At 36.4% G+C, this 19,030-nt stretch overlaps 1 protein-coding gene across 5 annotated transcripts in view; it reads left to right on the forward strand.

Annotated features, from left to right (window-relative positions):
* SMYD3 (SET and MYND domain containing 3) overlaps window positions 1-19,030 on the forward strand; it is a 384,522-nt gene that overhangs the window by 320,552 nt on the left and 44,940 nt on the right. For 4 of the 5 annotated variants that reach the window (XM_068185376.1, XM_068185380.1, XM_068185378.1 and 1 more), the window contains 2 exons: window positions 13,154-13,241; window positions 16,490-16,664. In XM_068185376.1, the coding sequence (XP_068041477.1) occupies window positions 13,154-13,241; window positions 16,490-16,664 (263 nt within the window). Of the gene's footprint in view, window positions 1-13,153; window positions 13,242-16,489; window positions 16,665-18,158; window positions 18,181-19,030 lie in introns of those variants that run through there. The other variant, XM_068185377.1, reaches the window with a different exon arrangement.

Genomic DNA, 19,030 nt, shown 5'->3' on the forward strand with positions numbered 1-19,030 from the left:
CTGTTGCTACTACATTTAAGTGCCTGGATCCTTCTGGATCCATCCTTTCTGGATATCCAACTACCTTGGGAAATTTAGAACTAGCTATTACTGGTTGGATTTCTTTTTTCAGATGTCATCCCTATAGCAGTCACTATTTGATGTCTGCTGAATGACAAGCAGAAATAAGAAAAGTCTCACTTTCGATTAGCAATCTAAAATGAACAGAATATTTGGAGAGAATCATCCACATTAGGATATATCAGAATATAGGAATAGATCAGAAAAATCACTTTCCAAATGCCTTTTCCTGCAATGATTTTGGAGAGACCTTTTTTCCTAAATATGTATAGAAGCCAATCATTGCATTATCTGAACTTGAATCTCTGAGTTCTCTTTCGCTGGGGTTCCTATAAGGTCTTGTATGTTTTGGCCTGTCAAGGTGATTTCAATAACAGCAGTACTCTAGGGAATAATCTTGATTTTGGATGCTTTTTCTTGATCTTTTTATCAGTCACTTTTTTCTATTTTGCAACGTGTTTGATCTTTTAAAATCCCATTAATTAGGTCATTTGATTGAAATATAAGTTTCAATTCAGATCCCATAAGTAATTAAAAAAAAAAAACCAACAAAAAAACAAAAAGGATGTTACAACTTTAAACTGCAGATTTCTGGACTGACTGAGTTTTGATTTTCTAGACACAAAAATCTCTCTGGTTGAAGGTTGTCCACTTTGGACAAAATAATATCTACATCAGAGCCAGAATGACATTTTTTCTTAGCTGTTAGAGCAGACCCTGTAGGGTAAGGGAACCCCACAACTCTCTTAGTGCTTCAGGTGATGGGTGAGATTCAGGTGAGTCCAAGATGTGCACTGTATCTTTCGTGTAGATTTCTGTTCCAAATCAAGTAAAAATAGGAGCTTGGATATTTTTCTTTTGAAGTGTATATTTTAATGAGCTATGAATTTTAAAGAAAAAGTAGAAGAAAGTGAGTGGACATACCTTTTTCTCATTGTTCTCTGGATGTAATCAAAATCCTTTCTGACAGTAAAGCAATTTATCGTTTACCTTTAAAAACCCAAACTAGGACAGCAAAACTGTGTGTGCTGACCATAAAGTCAACCTTTGTGGGCATGCTGTATATTTTGATCCCTCCATTTTATTGTTTTATCTGTTCTTAGACTCTCAGCTTTTGGGATAAATAACTCTTTTTACACTGTGCAGTATAAAAATCTACAAAACAGTGTAGTTGTGATTCTGATACTGCCAGTTTTATAAATAATAGCAACATTAAAGTCAACAAATAATCTCAAATCACACCAGCATGGAGGAAGAAAAGAAGATGGAAAAGTAGTCCACTGTTTATCAGCAAATTTGTGAGTTACTTAAAATAGGACACAATTTTATTAGCTCACTGAATTTTTTTGCAATATGCAATCTTTAAGTAATTCCAGCTAAAGTTGTTTTTGTCTTTAACTCATTCCTTGCTGAAGACATTGTCTTGAAGACATCACCCAATACTACTTCATAGGAACCTTTTCCATTCTGAATAAATGTTTTCAACTGTGGTTCTTAAGATTTCCCTTCATATAGTGCATTATGTGTCTTTTTCTTCAGATTCTGAATATGCCTTCTGCATACTCCAAATTTCTGGTTCTTAATGCCATCCTGATTGTATAGTATATACTTTATGATGCTTGGCAATTTGTCTTTTGTTTCATTTTTCTTAGCCAAAAAAAATGTCCTGATAAATCTTACCTTTCTTACAGTGTATTTTTTCTGACATTGCTTACTGTCCATACAGTGCCTGGAAATCACTAGAAATAATTGCTGAAAATATGGTAGGTGTAAATGCTTGGTAAAGATTAGCTTCATTGCAGTGCCTGTTGTCCCAATTTGCTGAAAATTCCAATCAGAGGGACGAATAATGGCTGGTTGTGTTAAGCCAGCCAGGTTTGTGCACATTGAGCCCATAAGTATGACCATGGTTTTACCTTATATGGGTCAATAATGGCTTTAAAAAGTCTGGGAAAAGTTTAATCTAGTGGTCCTGATTTAAATTTGGTAATCTACCCATCATTAAATCTATTAACTAAACCATTCCCTCTCTTGGAAGAATAGCATATTCTGTGAACCCTTTCACTGTGATCACTTTTTTGTGGTGGACATTTACCTGCACTGGACAAACACAGATCTGAATGGGAAAAGCAGTATTGTATGCATATGTATGTGCAAAGGTACATGCATGGAACATGCAAGGACAGTTTTAAAGATTTTCCTATTTCATGAACAATATATTCTACATCCAGTACATGGCGGGGGTTGTTTTCTTTTGCTGCTATTTGTTTTGTGATCTTTGTTAGGTAATGTGAAATAGGTAATAGCTATTTCATATCTCCCTCCATAAATTAGATGCTGAAATGCCCATTATACAAGTAAAATTTAAAAAAAGATGAGTTGTTCTTTAATATATCTCAGTATGAAACTTACTAAAAGGACTCACATTGCTATTTCCCATGCCACGTTGTGAAAGCGCATCTTTCACTCTAGGCTTATTTAAACTAGGAGAGATGGCTTTCCGGCCAGCTGCCTCTAAGCTTTTAAATACTCTTTTCAAGCCAAATTTTATTTTTCAAATATTGATTGACTGATTTAGAACCCTGTGGCAAGGTCATCAGGTATCATGACTTCATGCTAATTGCTTTTGGACAGTGTAATAATTCAACACTGAGGATCTGGCTGAATTTGTAGAAAACACCATAGGTTGAGAAAGACGGAATCATCCTCTTCAGTGCCTAAATCAGTTCCAGTCCTTAACTAATATTCTCTGAGGTGTATTAAAGCAAGAATGAGCTCATTTGAATAACAAGGAAGCCTATAACTTTTGAGACTGTAAAACTGCAGACTAATGCTTTGGCTTGAAAAATTGCTATGATAAGCAATGTGCCATATCAGCTTCTTGCCATAATTTAATTTATGTCACAACAATGCAATAACTAAAGCTGTAGTTATAAATTTTGTATTTGTGAGCTCTGTTCTGAGACATGAAGAGAAACTTTTGTGTGTGTAGGAGCCGGCAGGCTTTAGAAGGCTGTATGTACTTCAGCCACGAGAGTTAACAGAGGATTGTGTAATTTTTTTGACCCACTGCAGGATGTCCTGCTGTTTTCCATGGGATTGCTCAGTGTATTTTATGGAAGGTGTTGATTTTACCATAAGCAGTGGTTTGAACTGGGGACTGTAGTAAAACAGTGTATCACAATTCTGCCCAAGATTTATCTGAACACCATCATTAAGAAAAATATGTTGCTGCATCATATTGATTATGGTATGAATCTTTGTCTTAGTGTTGGATATAAAATAAATCTCCTGCACTTCCTTTTACAATATTTAGACAAGAAAATTTTTACTCTCAAAGTATTTCTAGTGTATAGTTTTATGTAAAGCTTGCATCATTCCCATGCGCAAAAGAAATCCTTCTGAGCTTTGAGTGCTTTAGATGTGATTCCATCTACTATCTAATAATACAGTAGTTTCAATCTCTAGACATTTTGTATAGTAGAGAAAGATACTGTGAGGTTCTGTAGGTACTACTCTGTATTTGGTTAAAGAAGGTGGGGGTCCATATGAAGTGAGCTGCTTCTCCCTTGCCACAAACCCTGATCTGCAAAAGAAATGTTACAAAGAAAATCTTGAGGGAGCTTTTTGGAAGGCCAGCACTCATCCTTCTGACTGGCAGAAATATTTTAGGACAGTTTGTCTGTTTTCAAGCAATGAATGAAGTACTTAGAGGAGAGTACTTATCAGGACATAAAGAAATAGATTGCTGGTACCGTGGACTCTTTTGGAAAATTGGAAATCCAGTGTGGATTGTGTAACACCAAATTATGTTGTTGCATCAGGTCCCAAAACAGTTGTTTTGAGGCAAGTCAAGATGTCTAATTTTCAGTGCAGGTTTTGTGATGTAGGCTACCTCTCCTTGCTTTGAGTTATCTTGGCCCGTTGCCATTAAATGCTGAGGCATGTAAATACTTCCAACACTGGCAGTCAACAGGAGCCAACTGCATGGTAGCTATCCAAACAGTAAATAAAGGCCCTGAGAAATATTCAAGGGCGTTACAATAGTTTCCATGGCCTTATGACATTTTAGAGAATGTCTTTTTCACTTTCTTTCATAATTTTTGTGAAAATGACTAAAATGTTCATAATATTGAATTGGAACAACAGAGTCCTAGGAAGATAGAGGGAACTGTTTCAAGCACTCATTTGCCTTATGGAGTGTTTCTGGCTGCTTCCCTTAAACCTTGTAAGAACCTTTACTGTTTAAATTAGCGTTAGTCAGGGAACAGTCAATAATAATTCTCCAAAGAAGTTATTGAAATTACTAAAACACTATACATAATCTTTTTAAAGTATTTGCAAACCTCTTTGATTATATTAAACTAATATTAATCTAGTCATAAGTCAAATATGTTGGCAAAATTCTAGAGGAGGAAACTCCAGGTATTGTATTCAGGGAGCTGCAGTTACAAAAAATGAACTCAAACTCCTTTATTCATGACCTTAAAAATCTTGGGACACTGGAGAGTGTGGATTTGAGTACTGATGCTAAATATTCAGGAAGCATACTAGTGAGTTAGGAACCAGTTTTTATCAGTAGTCTAGAAATTTTGAGATCCAACAAATATTTTAAGGTGTCGAGTGGATTGATCAACTATGTGTGATCTTAATCGTGTTGCATGTTCTTTTCTAAACCATCAACTTCCTGAATTTCACACCCATTCATTCAGAAAGGTTGCTGAAGTAAAAACTATTTTTTTACATTGCAGTATACATTATAAAACAGAATTACTATAGCTACAATTTCATCATGTGGTATCTCATGCATTAAGATTTTAAATTGTTTTGATATTAGTGTTTAAAAATAGTATCTAAATTAATGTCAGTATATCTTCAGTGAGAACCAATAATTCAATGGGCACAGTTCTTCAGATCACTAAAGCATATATTGAACTTCACAAGTAACTACGCTTCTACTTAGTGAAGTCTTTAGTCATTTGCATAGATATTAACTTCAATGGGATTTACATACGCTTTTGAACTTAAGTGCATATTTCAGTGAACTGATGAATGTGGATTGGATTATACCTTGTGAATAACTGAAAATTCTGAGTATTTTGGACCTACAAATCTATTCTGAGCCACTAAATGCACTCATTGGCACTCCATATCTCCACAGTTTGTAGAATTAAGGAATAAAGAAGATTTACCTTATAACTGTCAGTTTGTGTGCTATGAGAGACCTAGAGATTGCCTTAACAAATTTGTAATGTCGAAGACTGTGAAGTACCGATCTCACTGTTGCTAGGGATTAGGCTGAACGGTATCCTTGCGCAGGTAAATGAACTAACACAAGGGCTTGTTTTTGTACTGATGCTGGGAATTACAATGGAATTACAAATGTGACAAGAATTTTTGGGTGATCTGGCATAAGGCCCTCTTTCACTCCTGCTAAGCTGTAATTTCCTTTGCTTTTCCTCACTTCTGGTTTTTATGTGTTGATAAGTACTGAACTTCTATTTATTGTTCTTCCCACTATCCAATCAGTTTTTATTCTGCTTGTAACCTTTGCAGCTTGGATGGGAATTGTGCAGTCAGCCCTAAGCTTCTGACACAGGGAGATTTATAAAGGCAGTGCTGTTACAGACACAAAACTTGGTCCTGTTGCTCATCATCCTGACTGAGGTCTTGAGCCTGCAAAGTGTCAGTCATCCCCAGGGGCCTGAGCTGTGTGTGACACAAGGATAGCCCCTGTGCAAGTATGACTCCAAAAAGAGTAATAGTATGTAAAGGACCTAGTTTAAATAAATATATGGTAAATGTTTTGGTCAAAAACCAGAATGTCTTATACTTAACTGAAATGACTTCAGAATGCACTAAATACATGTGCCTTTCATTTGAGGAGTATCCAGGTAGCAAGATGCTGTGATGTAGTTTAGCTGCTTATCCCTGTGTATTTATTATATTTTGACAGACCTGTCTAGATACTGTTGTGGTTTCTTGCTACGTAGTCTAGCATCCTTTTATATTGCTTTTTAAGGGAGAAAATGCTGTAGTAGTGTTTGTAACATTGTAGTAGTTTGTTGAGATTTTTATCACAAAGTGTAGATGTAAAACAGAAAAGCCGTAATTACAGCACTTGATCTGGGAGCATTATTGGGTTTAAAGAAGTTCCATTGGGCTCTGATGTTTGAGACTAATGAAAACTTTGAGATTTTTTTGGTGTATTTGCTTTTACTACAGGAATTTTTATATATGCACACTCTAAATATATATAGACTCTATAGGTTGTTCTGACAACATACTTAAATATTAAATCACCATAATGATCAGTTATATATAATGCTTGCCAAACAATTCCAAAGTGTGTTCATAATAACCCTGTTTGTACAGTACACAGCATTTTCATGAATGAAGTGCAAAAGCATTGCCAATAAAATTAATGAATGACAAAGGCTAAGAGACTAATAAACATTTCTGAGAACAGGTAAATAATATAGAGTAACTGGAATTGCTGGTAAATTGGACCTATTGAAATATAATGCACTGCCAAAGGTGAAGCACATATTCTACATCTGAAAGGGGGATCTACAGCTATGATTTATTTCACCACATTTCAGAGAGCTACAGGATAAATGTCATCATCTGAGCTAGTTGCTCTAGGCTTTCTTTATGGATAAAATAGAGAAGAATGAACACACTTTGACTGTTATTCATCTGACATATTTTAGAAGCCTGCTTTAGGATAATATGAGTGGCACCCAGAGAGTGTTTCTTTGTCATATAGAAGAGTGGCCCAAATATCTACATTTGAGCAGATGAATCTCAGCGTGGGTGACTGAACAGAAATGGAAAACATTGTGTTTTCCTCTGGCAAGGAAAGCTAATGTGATCCTTGAATCTATATAGCAAGGGAGTCAGTAGGAAGAATTATTTTCTTCACTATAAAACATTTATGAGATTGCCTGTATATCATACAAAATAAAGATGCAGTGATCTTTGAAAAGGCTGTTTAAAAATGTGTGTGTCTAAAAAAATCACAGAAATTAATAGCTGAAACCGGATTGCAGTGAAGGAGAGTGGAGTATGACTGACAGAAATGCAGTTACTATTTTCTGCTGTGCAGAATTGTGAACCTGACAGATATCGGACTTGCAGCTGTACAGGTTAAGAATTGTTTGTCTGTTTGCTCCTCTTACCTTATACTTTGGCTTAAATAAATCTAAGATTAATTTATCTTAGTCCCATTTAATTTTATTAAATTAAACTGACTTCTTAAAATAGACTTGCTGATCTTAATTTTCTCTTTATTGAAAGCATATCATTTTAATAAGTTTCCCACAGCACTTTTTGATGTCACTTTTAAATTTCTGCATAAATATAGTAGTTGTAGCTAAGTTGGATAATGTTAAGGGAAGGTTATTCATACTGCCCTGTGAAGGTGTTTGTCTTTTTTGCACTACTTGTATGCAGGGTCTGGGGGAACCTTCATCTTGATCTCAATGCCTAAGTAGAGCACTTAAATGTGAATGGTATGAAGAACTGCTGAATTTTCCAATATCTATACGATTTAGCGTGTTACCAGCCTGTGCAGTTCCTATGGACTTCCAGACACCAGAGCCAGTAATCCATGAAGAGCTGGTATTGATTGTGTGAGGGAATGCAGCCTGCCTAATACTGAGCAATGTACCACACAAATTCAATATGGCATCCAGCTCTAATATGTCTTATTTTACTCTGAAAATTCAAAAATAAAAAGTACAAATTCAATTTGTTCAGAATCTGAAGCCCATCCCCTCCCAATAGCCTTACAGGGAACACAGTGTTGTTTTTGTCTGTAAATAGATTACCTTTGGAATTACCATATGTCCCAGCCACATGACAGAAAAGACAAGGCTTCTGGTGAGGACAACCTTATGTGGGTTGCAAAGGATAGATAAACTGGTATTTGTGAACCTGGCATTATTTTTCATGGAGCAGGGCAAGGGAGCTTTTAAAACTTCAGAAATCACATGTAAATCTTGAATCACAACAGGGCTGTGTGCACTGATAATTTCGTGTACTTGTAGTTCTTAAAGTACATTCACAAGACTGAAGGTAAGTGAATCCTCAACTGAAGCTGCAGGCTTCTATAAACCACAGCCCTCAAAATAAGAGATGAGAAATGTTTGATTCTGAGTTTAAACTTTATCCAGAAAATGTTTCATAGAAGATGACCTCAGCTATTTTGAGGAAGCACTCAAGTGTGCTTTTTCTTTTGCTATGTCTGTAGCTGCCTGCACCTGTGATTGCCTGGCAGGCCCTCGTGCCCTTTTTGCTCTGAAGAACTCATGTCAGAAATTTAGTATAGCTGCAATATCACAGCTTGAATATCACATTTTCTTACTGACACTTTTCTTCATCTTTCTGAAAGGCAAACTTTAGAAGATGTGCAGTGTCTTTACTTATTTAATGCTTTTCTTTGCTGTCTAGCCTTAAGCAATGAGTTACTGAGTTTACTGGAAACAAACATTCAGTAGCTCCTGCACTTTTAAATAGAATCAGAAATAGAAAAAAATTATTTATGCTTTCAGAGTACAATGTATCAGAGATCTGTTCTAAAATGTCATGCCCTAATTTAAATGTGTATGAGCTCCTCTGTTCTGTTCAGATGCATATCTGTAGTTGCTCAAATTTTTAGAAATTTTTAAAAATTGTGCAAATCATATGTGATAGGCAACAATTTCTATGAAATGTTTAGGTATATGAGGTATCCACAGCTTTTAAAGTATTAAAAGTATTACAAGTCAGAAAACTTAAAAGTTAAAGCTTCCACAAAAAAGAGAGAACAGGGTTATCTACTGCTGTTACACAGGATAATTATTATTATGTAGAAATAGATTTTGTGTGCAGAAAATACTATTATTATTTACTGTGATTTCTCAGTCTTGCAGGAATATCATATCCAATCATATTTCTTGTTAGACTTCTAATTTCTGTTTGAACTATGGTTTATATGTTTGTATCCTTTGTAAAATTGACATTTGCTGGTTACATTGCACCCTTTTAATCCATTTGTATATTTAGAAGAGCAGATATTGGTCAGGGAAAACTTTAATCCTTCTTTTTCACTTGTCCCAGGGCAGCCTGGAAGTCCAGTACCTCCTACAAAGCTTTGCCTATTTCTGCCTATGTGGGACTGGATGCCTGAATATTGAAAATAGGCATATAATGAAGATGCCCTTGGGCATACTTCAAACAGGAGGAATGCTGGGAAGGAGAAAAAGAGGAATAGGGGTTATTTCCATTTGGATTTTCCAGTTGACACTTCTCCCTTTTTTGAAGGGAGGTGGGGAGTGCTTCATGGTTTCCTCTCTGTGGACAATGCTGGGCTTGTTTCTCTACCTCCACCTATGATCAGGAGAAAGATTAAGTTTGTAGAGAGGACAGAAAATCCATGTCTTATAACTGTACTGTAGCCTAAATGTGAAAGGAGAACTAGTCCTTAATCAATCTTTCTAATGGTCAGGAGAATTTTGAGGTGCAGTGCATAACAGACGAGCAGTGGTGGGGCTGTGGGAGCACTTCTGGGGGAGGGCAATGGTGCTTGCTGGTTAGCATGTGCTTTTTTTGGTAAGAGAAATATCTTCTCTCAGAGGACATGCTGTCCATGTGGGAATTTTTTAGCAATCAGGATTTTTAATGCTGGGATCACAAAGAACAGTGATTGCTATCACTGTGTATGAAAGAAGTGGTGCCTGAAATTAATAGGCAGGGAGCTCTTTCAGGAAGTGTAAGAAGCAGACGAGTAACTGGCGGAAGAGGAGTGGTGTGAGGGAACAGGAAGGAAAAAGAAGCATTTATCTGTACTTTGTAGATTGCACTCCTTTCTAAGGACAGTTCCATTAAGGATGGAATGTGTTCAGGACACTCAAATAGCAGAAAAGATAGAGAAGTAATTCTTAGATAGAAATGCTACAGAATGGAACAGGTGATTATTTTCAAATGCTTTTTTCTGTGGTGTCTGATGCCTGTACTTTTTTCATGAGATGATGCTTTTATAATAAAATTTCCTATCACTTAAAGCTAGAACTGCAGATCATTTTATATTTGACCAGTCTTCAAAAAGATTACAATCCTTTTCAGATACCCTCCAGCTTTCTTATTTCTCTCTCTTTTATTAATGCTTTGTTATTAGATTATCTGGTCTAATTATTTTTTGGACCAAGAGAAAAATATTTTCTTGTTCTGATAAGCAAATTCTTGTGTTTAGTGCCAGAGTTAGAAATAAGGAAAATAATTAGGCAGAAATTGCCAGCTCTTCCTTCTTTTTCAAAAGCCTCTTTTTTTTATTCAGCTGGTGCTCTTTTCTATAAGTGAGAAAAGTCTGTCTTTATTGTTGGCAGCTCTGCACCCCAGGAGGTTTGACTGGGAGCATGTTCTCAAAGGAGATGTTTGAAAGGATGTTGCTCCATGGAAAGGCTATCTGTTATAGCCATGCTCTTAGATTGAATACAAAAATTCAGTATAACTTTTAATAATGTCAATTATTTTCATAATTCCAACTCTAAGGCAGCTTTGTGTTTTTAACTGGCTTAATCATACCACATGGCCATGACTTTGAAGGTGTTGTCCAAGGGAGAGAAACAACTTACCTGGAGAAACTTATTAGGCTGGAAGGCAATGTTCCCAGTGACAACCTCTCCTTGTTGTTTTGCAGCCCCTGCTTGGCTGCCTGTTTGGAAATAACCTCCATACCTTGAACTAGACCATTTAGGAAAGGACAGGACTTCTTTCACGTGTGAAAATCTGATGAAGAACAGTAGAAGTGTAAAATGCCAAGCTAACTATATCTTTGCTTGTCCTTATGTCAGCCCAATCCCTAAAATGCCTCATCTTGAGAACACAGAAAATGTCTCATTGGAACCTGTGACTTAAATCTTTCCCAGAGCAGGGCATCCTGCCCAGATCCCTCCATCCTAAACTCTCATACAAAAAGGAGCAAGACCATGAATCCAGAGAGGGCTGGGGGATTATCGGTCCAACAGACAGTCTCTATTTTCTACCTGGATATGAAGCCAGTGTTGACTTAACCCTGTGCACTGGAGTGAAGGCAGGAACGCCCAATCTTGCCCTGCTTTATGCTGCTAATTAAGTGCTAGAAGACAACAGTAACTCAGAAATCTGCACTAGACAGAGAACCAGTAATCCCATCTGAGTGAACACTATAGTCATTCATCCATCAGTCTTGCTATGTGCAAATTGAACCCTAAGTCTTTGGCCTTGCTGCGTAGTTATTTTCCTTCTTTCATTTATAAATCTCTCTCAATTCCTATGCTTCTGAGGTTTTAGTTGCTAGGCTTACAACATGTTAGAGAAACACTCTGAATGATACTTGGGCTAGTGAGAAAAGATAACTTAAAACAATTTTTCTGGTTTGGTAGCTTCTTAAATGGAAGATTTCACAGACGTCATTATTAGTATCTTAAAGGCTGGATGAATTTTTTAGATCAATTAGTGAGCATCACTTGATCCATGAAGTCATTTTAAAGAGATTTTTTCAGGTTAACCAGCTGTGTTCAGAGGTAGGTGTAGTCCCACAAAAATCAGTAGAGGTTACATTGGCAGTAAGAGATTCAGCATCCACCTACTGCAAAGCTGGAAGAGGGCTGGGCAGGTTTGTTCACTGTGTTGATAAAATTTCTGTGGTATGAGCTGGTTTTTCCTAACATTCATCTTATGCCTTCTGGTGGCAAATTCAGCTCTGCACAAAATTATTTCCAGGTGATAATTTTGATCAGAGAACTGATTGTAAGGGAAGTTTATGTTCAAAATGCAGTGGGGTCAGGCCGCCCTCCTTGTAAGGCCCTACAGGAAGGTAGGGCAGCTGAGAACAACCTTGATTTAATCTTGATTTATCACCCCAGGAATCCACAGAGGTCTGTTGTTTCATGAAGCAGATTGAAAGATAAAACTGCAAATTAAATGTGAAACTGAGTGCTGATTCTCACTGTAAATTTTTTTCTGAATTTATGGCAAGTGGGGAGCAGTGGGATAAGAAAATTATGCAATTCTAAGCAGTTACAGATGGTGGGCTTTTCAATGGAGGTCCTTCTGTGATTCCTGGTGAGCATCTCTTGGTTACAAAGTGCTTGGTAAGATTTTAACACACTTTCTCTGTTCCTCTGCAGGCCTCTACACCTGCTGAAGGCTGATCTTTTTAGAACTGAATTTAAAATATTCCTGCAAGACTTTATACTTAAAAAACCTCTTATTCAAAGTTGCAGGGCCTTTTATAAGGAGAGAGTGGTAATGAACTGCAGTGCACTAAAGGCCAGAGTTTTAAAGGTATTTAAGTTCTGTAGCAATGGAAATTGAAGAACTAGATGCTTTTGTAAATCCCACAAGATGCTTAACTGCATGTGTAGATGCTTTAATGCATTTGTTCCAAGTGGTTTGCCTAAGGTTCAGTTAGGCACTGCTAGAGAGTTGAAATGGGAAATTTTCTCTTTACTGCTGTAGCCATTAATCATTTTTGCTTTCTTTATGAGAAAGCGATAGGAAAATGTAGCTGTTTGTAGAATCCAATGGACTAGGGAAGAAATAGTAATGATTTAAATGAAAGTTCAGCTTTTTTCTGAGTTGTAGACTTCTGGAACCTCATGTTTATAACTGTAATGGATGAAGCTAAAATCCCACTGTTTGTCTCTATAATCACCTTGTTGTTAAGTAAAACTATTTGCTAAATCCTTTCTACAGGGTGCTTAAGGAAGTCTTAGGTAGCAGGTCTTTGAAAGAATTTGATCTCCTCAATGCATTTTGATAGTAAAAACATGCTATTGTTTCTTTTCTTCTGACTGATCATAGTTCTTGTTGAAAACTTAATATCTGATTTGAGTGTTTAATGTTTTCAAGTTTGCATTCATTTTTCTTTATATCATCTCATTTGCTTACAAAAACAGGGTGAGTATGAATTCCAGATGAAATGGGTTTTTTGTGTTTACAAAAAATAGGAATACAGTTTCTACTCGTAGCTTTTAACAGTGACATCCTTTTACCCTGTTTTTCATCATTACTGCCTATTGTCATTTTACTGGTTTTCTCATTTTATGCATTTGTTTCCATTATCCAGGATGCTGAGAAATTGGCTGGTGAAGAGCATGCCTGGAAAGAAGTCAAAGATGCTATAAATAAAGTGAGATATCCAAAATCAAAAGAAGGTATCCTTTCAGTGACAGGCTACAATCCGTCATTCAGTTGTGAAAAGATCCCCTTAGTATGCAGTTCATCTCTTTGAGATTAGTTTCCTTACATTTACATTCTTTTTATTGAAATGTTTTTTAATTCATTTGATATTTAAAATGTGTAAAATTCTTAATTGTGTTAATAATGGAGTTTCTCATTACTTGGAATGGAGCTGCTTCATGGCAGGGATAGTAGCTACCAAGGACATGAAGGGATATTTTGGCTCTGATTTAGATTTCTGCCATCACAGCCCACCATTTCATATAAATCCACTTCTAAATGAAAGAAAGCTTAATTTAGAATGTTGTTAAATTCTTTTTTCCATGGAACATTTACAGGTTCTCATTCTTTGCACAAAAATGACAATAACAAGGAAATAATCACAGACAGGTTCACAGCAGATATTATAGCATCATTATAATAAGATATAATAATATATAATAATAATTGATAATTTAGCAAATTGAATGAAATGATCTTGCACTAATAAACAGAACTGCAGTCTAATGCCTGTCATGTAGATATTCAATCCAATTAAAGAAATTAGTGAACAGCAGCAACCAAGAAAAGATGAGCAGAAGAGAGGTGGAGATTTTTACTAGAATACTATGGGTTTATTCATCTCTTTCTTATCTTGGCCTATTCAATGAAATTTCCCTGACTGGGAATTTGGCCTATTGTGGCAAGATGCCTTACCATTTTGAGAAACATGGGCTAGAAAGCTAGAAAGAATTTAATCTTCCAGTACTCCTTCTTGGCAGCACAAAAAACAAGTTTGCATAGTTATATTCCAGGCTGGAAACAAGTGTTCACAATTTTTACAGTAACAAAACACCCAACCCATTACACTGAGTTTGATTCTTTCTCATCCAGAGAGATTAATTTTTTAGCAAAGGGAAAACAATCATCTCACCTTGTTTTAATCTCACATAGTTTCTACTTTGTTTTAAGTTCCCTGTAGTCACTGGATTAGACAGTACTAAAAGAGATCTTCAGGGCCCATGTTGCAACCTGCATGTGAAATTATATATGCAACCCAAAGGTGCAATAGCTCTTATACTTAAACGATGTAGTCAGAATACTGGTCCTATTTAATGTTCCTGTATTAAATTGCAGGAGAAATTGCATTAATATATTTTGCGAGTGCCTTTAATTAAGATTACTGATTCTTAAAAATTAATCAAATGCACGATAATAAAAGGCATCAGAACTGGTTGGAAAAAATCTATTCTTGTAATCTGTTCAGCTTCTGTTCTCAGTCATGCGCTATTTGAAATGTGTCATCTTTCCTTCCACCGCACCACAATACCAGTGTTAACTGACATGCAGTGGCAAGTGCAGTATTGAAAAGGGAGCTTGACTTTTGTCCACTTGCCAATAATGAGGAGAAAACCTTCCTGGCAGACTGAGGCACATAGTTATTAGCTTCTGCAAATATAATTTTTTTAACAAATTAAACCAACAGTTTCTACAGTTGAGAAAGTTGGTGACTCTCACACTCTGACCTACTGACTGTAACTGATGTGGTGTTGAAATGCTAAATTTACAGTAAGAGCTGCATGGGGCAGTCCTCCTCTACTCCTGGGCTGACATGCAGCTGGACATGCAGCTCTTTGGTACTGTTGCAGCTGATGGCAGGTCTTCTAGTTTGCAATTTTACATACCTGCAAATTGGGTCCCAAGAGATTTTGTTATATAGCATATCTACTATCAGATGCTAGTGAGTGAACAAAGCAGAATAATGAGAAGTAAAAGAAGACATACTGTGCATCAGCTAAAATTATAATCTTTCAAGAATGTCAGTGGTTTGTACTTTCTACAAAAAATGTATGAAGTGGAAATAACATCCCTCATTCTTCTGTTTTTTTTTTTTGTCCTTAATCAGTTGTAAAGAATACGTGGATGTTTGCCAAAGATATAAAGGTTAAGGTGCAATTTTATAATAACTCATTCCTTCCCTTATATGGCTCTTTCAATCCAAGGGCATGACAGCAATTCACAAATAATTAGTTTAGCCTTGTAACAACCATGCTATAAATCCTGGCCCATGGTGGTCACATTCTTAAATTTAAGTGTGCAAATATTTCTATGTTCAAGGTGGACTAATTACTTCATCACAGGTTTGTTATTGTGCATTTTAAATTCACCGCTGGATTAGTGTGAATAGTACTTGCAATAATTCATGTAGATAACTGCTGGACTTTCTTGAGCTGATTGAGTGGAAAGGGCTGTAATACAATCAATGTTATCACTTCTCTTGCTATAAGTCTAATTTTTTCTTTATTTCATTTCTTCTTACTTAGGTGAGTAGTAACTTTTTGGTGTTAAGACTGCTTGCATTCTGGGACTCCCATGGGTACAATCACAGGTGGTAATACTCGTTTGAAAACTGCAAGTTTTGGGGTTCAGATTAGGTGTGGTCAGAGAGAGAAGAATCTGGTCCACAGAGAAGTCAAATCAGTGTAGAATGTAATGAAAAAGTGATTTGTGCTAAGGAATATCCAAATAAAGTGAGTGGGAGGTTATCTTCCCTCCATTCCAAACTCACAAAAAATCTTCTTGTAGCACTGGAGGTGAAAATCTCCTTTACTGCCAAGATCATTAGTCCTGAACTACAAACAGACATCAAAACTGTGATTCTCTTCTTTCTCATACATGAAAAGTGCAGCTGTACATGAAAAAACAAATCACAATGCTCTTCATGAGTGTTTCAAGGAGAAAATTAATTAATTTCAAGAAAAGGTTCTAATTTAATGAGAGTTCTAAAAAAAATGTGCAGCATAAAAGAACGAGTCATTATTTATATATATATATAAATTCTTTTTTTAGCTGCTGGGACTTTTTAAAAGTAATTTCCATGGACTCTTGCCCTTGGCTTTAAGAACTGGAGTATCTTAAGTGAATAATGTTTGAGTACCTAAATAAAAGTTATTTGAATTTTTGTTATGTATTAAAATATCTTTTCAGTTTTTCATCTTTCTTTTACTATTTATTGCTAAAATACTGCCTTCTTTAGAAATTATTTTGCTACATGTAAACAACGCACAGTTACCTAAGCTGCCACTTCAGCATTTAAGTAGGTTTTCAAGAATTGTAGCAGAGTCTGGAATGATGGCAGCTTTTCTATTTTAATGCTTTGAGTCTCTTACTCCTTGCTAAACAGCATTTGGAAGTTGTATTTTTGTCTGATTAAATATATTTCTTTAACTAAGGCCAATAACAGAGTGGAAGCATGTTCTGGCAAGATGCCAGAATCTCTTGAGGAGCAACAAGGGTCATCTACCAGATACAAATATATATCAGCTGAAAATGCTTGACTGTGCCATGGATGCCTGTATTAACCTTGAATCCTGGGAAGAAGCATTGCATTATGGCAGCAGGACTCTGGAACCATACAGGTAAGGGATGTAATTGTTTCAGCTGATTCCAAAGATAGGGGAGAGCTGGCTGTCTCATTAAAAGTGAAGACTGTGCTTCATCTTGTTGCTTATTACTGTTTTTATTTCTTGTGTGTATCTTGCATTGCTTTCTATGTTAGTGAATGAGGCAGGATGCTCATTCTGCTTTCACAGTCAGGCTGAAAGCAAATATAATGATAATAGGAACTATAAAAATAATAACAACTGATTATTATCTCCTTGCTTTTTCACATGTTCAGATGCTGCCCCATCCCTGATCAGAAACTGACTTACTGTTTCAAGCTCCATTGACATGAGAGTATCAGTGTTTTATGTTGAGATAAGGCAAAAGCAAGGGACAGGTGGCTGGTTGAAATAATGTGTAGTCTCCGTATACTCTATATATAGATTTTACAGAAAGAATAAAAAAGTCGTGCAAAATACAGTTTCAACTGGAAATTAAAAAGCTCCTGGTCCTTATTTGGGGGAGAGATCAAGGTGGTGAAGTACTTGCTTTTCTTCTCTCCTGATCAGTACTTGTTCCTGTGCTGTGTGCTGGTAGAGTTTCTGAGTCTGATGGTCTTTTGTTGTTAAGGAAGGATAGTCTATGAGTTCATACATAATGTGTTAAGACTTGGAATTGATTGGAGCCTGGAGCTGCAATGCAACTCTGGTCATCTACTAGAGAAAGGGCAGGTGCTTCTGCTTTGTTCAGTGTGCTAAAAGCTTTAGAAGACTCACATCTTTGGGTTCTGAATAGTTGCGTTGTTTGTAACTAAGTGTAAGCCTGTGCTGAGTGTCCAGGTGCAATGTAATTCACACATGAACATTCGTTCTCGGGACGGTATTTATTAGGGCATCCATTTCTTCTCTGTTGGTGCACCGCGTGATGTTTCTATACAATGTGTGATGTTGAGAAGCGTGAGGGGTATGCTAGAGCTGAACAATATGCTCTGCTGTGAATATGAACATTTCAGATGTTACATATTTTCCTTAATCAGATGGAGATGCCATCAGCATTCAGCATTTTGCCTGAGGAAATCCCATATGGCAGCCTGTTTCTGAATAAAACTCGGGGCTTCACTTGGGGAACATAGTGTTTCAGAGCTTTCACTAAAAAGTGATAGTTGATAAAACCTGCATAGGCTATGGTGCATCACAACTGTGGAGTAGCTCTGTGTTCATAATGACTATTCATTTTCAGAGAGGAGGACATGAGTGCCTGAAAAGTTTCACATTTCTTCAGGGTGATATTCATGTATTGCATGTCCTACTTAACCTTTTATGCAGGCTTATGTAGTACTGCAGCAGTACATGCTTCCTGCCAGTGTTCTACCTTGTGGCACACTCTAGGTGAACAGAGTAGTCTGCATGTTTAAATGTTCCCCTCTTAAAGAAAAAAAAAAAAAAAACCCAAACCTCAGTTGCTTTGGGTTGGGTTTTTTATAAGTTGTTAACTCAGTTCTTCACAAACTGAGCATTTTTTTTCTGCAGACATTTCTGAGAGCAGAGATTAATAAAGCTTTCTGTTTTGCTTGCTGAAGTGTACCATAGTTTTCAAGCTGTTTCATGCAGCAGTTTGGAGATGAAGGATTTGACTGTGCATCCAATTAGCATCTCTTAAGCTAATAATTATTTACATGAGATATTTGACCTTTTTTGCACCTTGGAGAGCTTGTCATTATTCTCTCCTCACACAAAAATATTATTTAAGAGAGATTTTCAGTTGTTTCTTTTTCTTTATACCTTCAAGTCATCACTACAAGCTTTGACACACCTGAAACAAAATCCTTAGTTTCTCATTACAACAAATTGTGCCCTAAGCAGCAGGAGAGAAAATCCTAGGAAATCCTTTGGGATACATTGAATTTCTCCTGTTGAATCAATCTACTGCTTGGCTGCTCCTGCAGTTCCATTATAGCTACCTATTTTCCTTTCCTCAGCTCTGGAAAAAGTATTCATACAGATCTCCACAGGGAATCACCTGAGAATTCGCTCAGTCCATATAAATAGGAAATCATTGTTACAACTTTAAAGGCTCTGGAGATTTGGTCAGAACCAGTTTTAATTTCAGGTAATGTGTTTATTGTGCATTTTCCATTTCTTTAGCAGCAGGATTAATTTTCAGTGCTGTGTGACACATTTTGTCATAATGTATGTTTTCATTATGATGGTTGCTGACTTTTCCACAATCATCCACTTCAGGTAAGTGGCAGAGATAGATCTGTACTACATAAAACTGATTAGTCATGCTGGATACCAGGCCCTGTGTTTTAGGTAGCAATAATAACCTATAAGGAGCATTGTTCAGGACCTCTGAAATGGTTTAGCAAAAAGAAAGGAAGAGGAAGTGTCTGCCAAGATGA

The sequence above is a fragment of the Anomalospiza imberbis genome, chromosome 3 (genome assembly GCF_031753505.1).
Source record: "Anomalospiza imberbis isolate Cuckoo-Finch-1a 21T00152 chromosome 3, ASM3175350v1, whole genome shotgun sequence".
In the NCBI taxonomy this organism is placed as follows: domain Eukaryota; kingdom Metazoa; phylum Chordata; class Aves; order Passeriformes; family Viduidae; genus Anomalospiza; species Anomalospiza imberbis.